At 37.5% G+C, this 8489-nt stretch overlaps 1 protein-coding gene across 1 annotated transcript; it reads left to right on the top strand.

Annotated features, from left to right (window-relative positions):
• Positions 1 to 209: 209 nt before the first annotated feature.
• Positions 210 to 7689, top strand: LOC104400710 (WD repeat-containing protein 65-like; the record flags this gene model as incomplete). The annotated part of the gene is made up of 11 exons (XM_010023067.1): positions 210 to 218; positions 644 to 927; positions 1083 to 1254; positions 2210 to 2362; positions 3448 to 3587; positions 4276 to 4441; positions 4831 to 4944; positions 5468 to 5680; positions 6311 to 6484; positions 6894 to 7055; positions 7534 to 7689. Coding segments are annotated over exons 1-11 (1743 nt in total), but the record flags the coding sequence as incomplete, so codon positions are not given.
• Between the last annotated feature and the right edge of the window lie 800 nt (positions 7690 to 8489).

Genomic DNA, 8489 nt, shown 5'->3' on the forward strand with positions numbered 1-8489 from the left:
GCTACAAGGAGAGGTTGGGTGAACTACCAACTTCATGAACTCAATTCCTAAGAGGAGGACAGTGACTTTAAAGACAGTTACAGTCTAAAGTCCCATTAAGCATGAAAAATGAGTTCTAACTACCCCTGCTATCCTTCGTGTTGTGTATTGAGATGGATATTCCACTGTTTCCACCAATAAATACCTAATTATGTGAATTAATACGTATAATGGGCAAGGTATGCCAGAAATAATTTATTCCTGGCCTTTAGAAACTAACGGTTCCACTTCTCATGAAGCTTGCCACTGGAAAAAAAACATGCTAATCAGCAGTAAAGAGGTATTTTGGCCTTACTTTTGGCATTTAATTCTGAAGGGCAGAGACAACTTTTCCATTGGTATTGTGTTGTGATTCAGATAGCAGCTTAATAGCATTAATGTATTTGTAGCATCATGTAAAATTGATATACAGAGTTTTAAAAGGGGGGAAACTGCAATATGTAGTTATGATGGTCATTCTTTTCTGTATTCCTGTATGTTTCTAAGAACCTTCTTCCCTTGTTTGGTTCTCCCGTATCTGGTATTGCAAGTCTTTACAACAAGTATCATATTTGCTTGTTTGTGAATATAGTTGTATAAAATATTTTCTCTTTTTATTCCATAGGTGAGTTTTAGTCCTCAAGACAATACACAGGTTTGTATCACTGGAAATGGCTTTTTTAAGCTTTTTAAGTACTGTGAAGGAACTTTGAAGCAGATGAATTTAGAAAAGGGAATGCCACAAAACTACTTGTGCCATACCTGGCTGTCCAAGGAGGAAGTTATATGTGGCACAGACACAGGCAAACTGATCTTGTTTGAAACTGGAGATCTGCTCTGGAAGACAAGTGTAGAGTACAGAAAACCACACAGGGAATTAGAAGAAGATGCAACAGCGGAATATGAATGGTAAATCTGTTAAATACTAATAATTTCATTAGTTGCAGGCCATTCACTTATTTCCTTCTTGTCCAGTTTATCAATAATATTTTAATTGCTGCTGATAAGTATTTTTTTGTTTGTCCTTCTTTATTCTTAAGTCTTTATGCATTTCCTGCTTGCAGTTGTTCTGTTGGCTCCAGTGGTAATGATGGTTCACAACAGGATTCTTTGCCTCAAATATCTGCAATTGCAGCTTATTCCAAAGGATTTGCATGTTCATCTAGCCCAGGAATTGTTCTGCTGTTTGAGAAGAGCAGGGGAAAGGAACTCTACGAGGAGAGTCGAGAAATCTGGGTAGGGAGAAAAAAAACTTTTCAGGGCAATTATGCAGCAGAGGCCTGTTTAGAGGGGAGGGGTAGAGGGATATTTCCAGTTCAGTTATTTATAGTAATTTTTAGCACATTTCAAAATTATATTTTAAGCATTAGCTAACTCTCCTGGTTGAAAGGAAGGGAGTTGCCAGAGGTTACATTGAAAGTAAGTGACAGATGACTTTTGTAAAGTAGCTTTGCATGTTCCCACATGTAAAATGTGCTTTGAGGCTGCTAGACATCAGGAAGCCTTTAAGAAACTTTTATTTATGGAGACTGTTGGAGCTAAGAAGTACTCTACATCAATTTTGAAGAAGTGGTCTGTTTAGGTTTTTTCCAAGGCAAAGGTTTTGTCCCCTAAGGTATTTATGAGACTTTTGCACTGTTAAGTAATCCAGTAAGATTTCTAACTGTTCTATAGTGAACTGTATGCATTGACTTATTGCAGTCTCTGGATAAGATCATTTAGCTCTGATGACCTGCTTAAGCCTTCATACTCTGGACCTAAGAGGTCAGATCTTCCCTATGCATGAGACCCTGTAATAAGGCTGTTATCAACCTGAATGATACACTGCAAAGAACTGTTACTCTGAGATCACAATTTTCAGGCAGTTTTCATTCTGACACTTGCTAGTTTTTTTCTCAATGTTTTTCTGCTACCATCTTCAGTTTTGTTTAAGGCAGTGCTAAAGTTTACTGCTGAAATGTCCTCTAATACTTTTTTCAGCTGTAATGCTGTAGATAGATGCAGTTAGATTATCTTGTCCTCTGTTCCCTGCCTTGCAGTAGTTAGGTACTATTAAATATCTAAGTTTTTTCACTGTAAGTATATGCTTATTGGAGTAGCATCACAGCAAAAGTTTGTTTGTGTGTGTGTGCGTGCCTACTGCTAAAACGTGGAGACCTGGAATATCCCATGGGATGCATTTCTTGTGCAGCTTCCTAAGGACCAGTTCAGCAGTGATCCAAACAAGTCAGGCAGACAGGACATTATATGTATATGCTTCAGCCCCTCCGAGGAAACGATGGTTGTTAACACACATAAGAATCAGCTTTACATGTTTTCTATGCTCACCACTGATTTCATGAAGGTGAGTGCAATCCTATCACATTCCACAGCCCTCATGTCCAGTAAGGGATATTGTAATGGCACAGGCCACTTTCTATGTCACTTTCTATGATGCATTCTCATAAATAGCATCAAATAGCATCTGAACCCTTAAAGCTCATGATATGAAGAGTTCTGCGTGCTTCTCTGAGAGCTATATTTCAGTAGCCCCTTGCTCAACCATCCCTCCGTATGAATACCTGGTGTTATTCAGCAGAATGAGAGAGGACACTGTTAAGTCTGTTTAAGGGTGCTGAACTAGTTAAGTAAGTGTTGAACTAGTTAAGTAAGGCTTTAAGAGAGAGATTTTTAACTTAATAGTTTATGCTCCACTGTAACATGCAGAATCTTTAAAGCAATAATGAAGCTGGGACAGCCATGGGAATCTCATGTGGCTCTAAAATAATAGTCATCGAAGTCCTAGTTAGAAGTGAAACCTCTTTGTGAAGGAGAAACATAATGAGAAACATTCCCTACTCTGAGGGAATTAAATAATAAAAAGACAGGAGATAAATGTATTATCATTAAATAGGCTGGCTTGGAGTTAAATACCTCACCTGTGTACAGGCATATAGAAAGATCTTTACAGGAAGGGGGGTTTGTAGTTATGGGTCCTTTTTCTGCACGTAGCCTAAAATTTTATTGATGCTTCACTTCAGGATGTACTAGCTAAACATCTTGGTTAAGCTGCTTATCACTCAGCACTTGATTGTTTTTAAATGTATGTCTGACCAGAAGCCCTTAAATGAATTCTTGGCAGGTCCAGTTTTATTTATTTATCTAACTTGCATTTCTTTGGGCACCTACGTTCTGCTTTCACTAGTGTATGAGGACTGTGGAGCCTGTATCTTTCCCCCATCGCTTTTCTTGATTATTAATTATAAAGTTAAAACTGATTATAACGTTGTTATGTTTTTAATATTATGTTCAGACCCGTGCACTGAAAGGAGCGTGGTTTCCTCAGATCTGTTTGACTACTGCATGCAAAGAGCAATGATAGATTTCTTACCTGACTTACGGCTTGTAGTGAAATATTTGTGAATTTTGTATGTTCTCATTGCTTCTCAGGAGAGGATTGCTTATTTTAAATATTTGACTTTCCCATTGCATTCTGCTTCCATCACTGGTCTGGACATCTGTGTTTGGAAATCCATTCTTGCCACTTGTTCCCTGGATAGATCTGTCCGCATCTGGAATTACCAGACAAAGTAAAGAGTTGTTTGTGTTTGATACTACCTTTTGCTTTTTTGTTTATTGTATTTGGCAGGCAACAGCAGCAATCTCCTATGAATGAGAGTGTTGTTTTGGTAGAATTCTTGTGTGGCGTGGGATTGTAAATGGGCTAACTGACATTATTTGGGGTGTTTGAATATGCAGTGCCTTTAAAACCAGTGCTAGAAGACTCTAAAGCCTTTTTTATTAAGCCATTTTTGTGTCAGACTTCTCACGTGTATTGAGACAAAAATCTTCAGGAATGTTTCATTCAGCTTTGCTTTAAGTTACTGCTGTCCTGCTTCATAGCCATAGTTCTTAAGCAAAATGACTCCAGCTTTTAAGGTTCTGTAGAAGGAGAGGGGGAGAAAAACAAATCTCAGAAGAGATATTTGTGTAGGTTTGCAGTTAGCGGTTCATTTACCTTCATCATCATATTACAGTAAACAAGGATTTGCTCTTGCACCTTCTACACCTTCTCTGTGAACCAGAAAGTTCAGATGTGCCTTTATTTTCTGTAACATCTGTGTGATCATGACTTAACTGAATGACAGCACATTTCCTCAAGGACAAGGCAGAGTCAGATTGTAGCTGCAGGTGTCCTTGCTGGGCCAGATAATGTCCCGTTCTGCATGCACAGGGAGTTTGTGCTATTCCATACTGCGCAGAGGTTTTCTCTTTCAGCACGTTGGAGCTGTATAAGGAATACTGGGTGGAAGCATATGCAGTATCACTTCATCCCACTGGCCTTTTCTGTTTGGTTGGATTTTCTGACAAACTACGATTTATAAGTCTACTGTATGAGGACATGCATGTTTTCAAGGAGCTTGCTGTGATAAAGTGTAGAGAGGTAAGGAGTGATGCAAAAATGAAATAGAGGAGTTATAAGAAGCAGAATGGCGAAAAACATGACAGAAGACAGAAACCTCTCTAGTAGATCCTAGTAGGATTTAGGATATCAAACCATAGAGAAAAGGAGTTTGACTTGAAAAATAAGCCTGGAGGCTGATGTGTAATGTGCACCTAGGAAGCAGTAGAAGGGGTAGTTTGCTGAGAAATGCTCAAGGACTGAATTTTACCAGGCAAAGTACCAATTAAGAAAGCAGTAAGAGGCTAATTATGTCATCGAGTTTTCTTTCTGTGTAACGTTCTGATTTTAGATGATGTCATTGGAATTCAATGCATGAATGTTTTTATCCACTGCATCTACAGTAATGAGTGGTTATGTTCTTTTTGCAGTGCTCATTCAGTAACAGAGGACATCTTTTTGCTGCAGTTAATGGAAATGTGATTGAAATTTATTCCAGCATCACCTTTGAGAATATTAATAATCTGAAAGGACATAGTGGGAAGGTTAGTAAACAAATCCTACGCAATACAACTCATTAAAGCATGAACTAGTACCAACTAGTTCATTCAAAGATGCATTTTGGGAAGGTAAAGTAGAATTTTGGATCAGAAATGGGCCCAAAAAGTAAAATTAGAAATACAAAAGTCAATTTTCTTTGGTCACAAGTCAATGTGTGGATTGTATTAGGTACATCTAAAGAGTCTGTTCTTAAATTGAAAGTGAATGATCGTCAGATAACTGAACCAGGAAAAATATCCCGGTAATAAATTATAAAAATAAAATGTACTACTCATTATTGAAATGAGCTTTTTCCTGACAGTCTGTTCATAAAGTAGTTGTTCCAGATTCTTTTTTTTATTTTTTTTTTTTTTTGTTTAAATATAATTAGTTGTGAAACATCTAAGGGTTTTTAAGTAAGACTTGGAAGTATGATTCCGAAGTTGACATGGATTTACCAGTAAAATGACTCCATGCTGTGTGTCTGTAACCTACATATCAGGCTCTTTGATGTTTTGCTTTTGCCAGATACGTTCAGTTAAGTGGAGTGCAGATGATGCTAAATTTATCTCCTGTGACACACATGGTGCTGTGTATGAGTGGAACTTGTTGACAGGTAAAAGGGAGACAGAGTGTGTGCTCAAGTCCTGCAGGTACAGCAGCATTGACCTGTCTTCTGATGCCAAAGTCATCCTTGCTGTTGGATCTGACCAAACTCTCAAAGAAATTTCAGAGTCTTCGGTGAGCTAACAAGGACTCTGGGATTTTGCTAAGTTTTTTGGGAGAGGGTAGTAGTGCTTTGGTTTTCTTATCATCCATAAGTAAATGGTTATCATCCAAGTAGTAATCAATCTGGTTTTGAGAGCTGAAATATTTACCGACACTTTTCATGTGTTCTTATGTCTTTTACCATGAAACCTGAGATTTTGATGTAATTTTGTATTTTTATAACTTTACTCCAATTTACCTAGAAATCTACTAATCCCGATAACAAACTAACTTGGCAATCTTGAACCTACAGTTTTGCTGAAATCTTAGTATATTGCATCTCCTACTGTAGGCTATGTGCATTTCCTTTTTTTTTTGGTCCAGGAAAGTAGCAAATTGTGTTTGATAACCATTACATCTTTCAGAAGTGATCAATGTGTAGAACTTGGCTTGAAATTTTAAGAGTGAGTATCTGTAAAGCTTAATACTAATGATTGTTATGGCTCTACTCCTATAGGAATGTAGATTCTTTTAACTGCATTATTTGCTGCAGACAGAGGTATGACACATGTTCATGCAATAGGCAATCAAATAGTATTGGGGAACTTAATGTGATGTGAGGCTTTTGTGGGGTGTTTTTGTTTGTCTTTATTTTTTTTTTAGATCCAGCATGAAGTTCCTGCTTTTGGTGTTGTTTATACTGCAGTAGCTATTTCTCATTCTGGGCACATGGTATTTGTTGGTACATCTCTGGGGACAATTCGAGCTATGAAGTACCCACTACCTTTGACAATGGATTTCAATGAGTATCAGGCCCATGCAAGTGCTGTTACAAAGGTAACATAAAGTACTTTCTTTTCCCTGCACTACAGGCTGCACATGTCTCCTTTAGCACTGATTCTCCTTCCCATTTCATAGCATAATAAAACTGTTAAAACTGAGGTTGAGCCTCCACATGAAGAACGAATATTACAGCATTCATAGAAGTCCTCTCTCTAGAAATAGATGTCACTGGATAAGCTGTTGTTGGCTAAAAAGTGGCTTGCACCAGGATACATAACATGGCATTTCTCTGATGGCAAACTTTAAAATATAGGTCTTTCTGGAAAGAGGAAGATAAAGTTATCATAGAATCATAGAATTGTGGTAGAAATGACAGGGAGTAGATGGGTGGGGAATAAAATTTGGAGTAATGTCTCTATACTTCCTTGTCTCTGCTATTATTTTGTTGTCTTTTCCTTCTAAGATGTCCATAACAAATGATGACCAATTTCTGTTGACTGCCTCAGAGGATGGCTCTATATTTATCTGGAAAGTATATGAGAAAGGAGGTGGGATAGTGAAATGGCAGAAGGAAGTTGAGTATGCTGAGGAAGTGTTGGTCATGAGGTCAGATATAAAAGAAAAGGTAGGTAGAGCAACTTATGAACATGAAACATAGAATTCCTAGTGTACAGCTTATGAATTACATTTGCATGTTTCTGACTAGCTGTTCCTATATGGCCTTCTGCTTAAGAGGGCTTGCATGCCTTTTGTCATAAAAGAGGTTACGGCAAGTAGCTGCAGCTGCCTGTTAACATGCAGACTGCGTTGTATGAACAGTGAGTGTGGAGAAAGGTTTAGACTTTTCTCTAATACTTTTCTGAATCTCTTGAAAGGATTTTTAATTGAGTAGAGAAGTCAGAAGCTGCATTTCTATAAACCATCTTGTAAGAAAACAAAGGAACCTTACTTCTGGAATGTCTTCTTGGTTGGTCTGTCTGTAAATTCTCTCCAAATGCTGTCTTTCATAAATACATGCATGTAAATAAAATATCCTTAACAAGCTGTTGCTAAAGGCAGATAATCTCTCTGTTAATGCTATCTTCTTATCCATGTTCTAACAGAGTCAGGCAATGCTGGACCTGCAGATTCGTGTGAAAGAGCTACAGACAGAAAATTATTACCAGCTAAGTCTCAAGGACATGTACTATAATGAAAAATTAAAGGAATTAGAAGATAATTTCACTCAGGAAATAAGCTCCCTTAAAACCAAGCATCAGGTATGAATCATACTGGAGAACCAAATACCAAGAAATCTTTCACTGAAAGGTTGTATTCAAGCTTGCATTATATAAGTATGAATGCCATAAAGCATCTGAAAAATGACACATTCCTTTCCAATACAGATGTTCTTGATATTTGTAAAGCATGAAGCTACCTTTGAGTCAAGTATCTTGTAAGTATAACAGGATGCAAGAGTTATCCTAGGGAGCCTACAAGTATCTTCACATAAAAACAGTTCCAATAATAAATGCTGCCGAGACCAAGGACCAGTAAGCTCTATTGCCCTTGAGTAGAAATGGGACCATGGCTTAAAAGCTCCATCACATATAAGGTTGCAGCTGCTGTAGGATCCTACAATTACTCTTCTAAATGCCTCCTTTGTTATGCCCTGGCTGCTTAACATTTTTAATGTGTGTCTTTTATGACACACATTAAAGGTGTCTTTTATGCTTTTTGAAAATAGAAGTAAAATATATTCCCTGCATTTCTTCTTTTTATGTATTTATTGATTTCTCTGTGGTCATGAAGCAGGAGTTCCCTGAAAAGCAAAAGCCACAATAATTCTTCCCAGTGACTTATTAATGTATGTCTGTTAATTCTATTCTGTCCATCTGTCTGGTTCACATACCACATTTCTGATCTGTAATTTGCTGTAGTTCTGGACCATTTTTAGAGTTAGAAGGCAAGTGATGCAGTACAATTTCTCTGGCAGTAAGATGGCTTAAGTGACAGATTATGTATGACATGATTCAATTCTGTCAACCTCATACAGCCAGCATGGTTTCACTAAGGGGAA

Source organism: Nestor notabilis, unplaced genomic scaffold (assembly GCF_000696875.1).
Source record: "Nestor notabilis isolate BGI_N333 unplaced genomic scaffold, ASM69687v1 C15405185, whole genome shotgun sequence".
NCBI classification, from domain to species: domain Eukaryota; kingdom Metazoa; phylum Chordata; class Aves; order Psittaciformes; family Psittacidae; genus Nestor; species Nestor notabilis.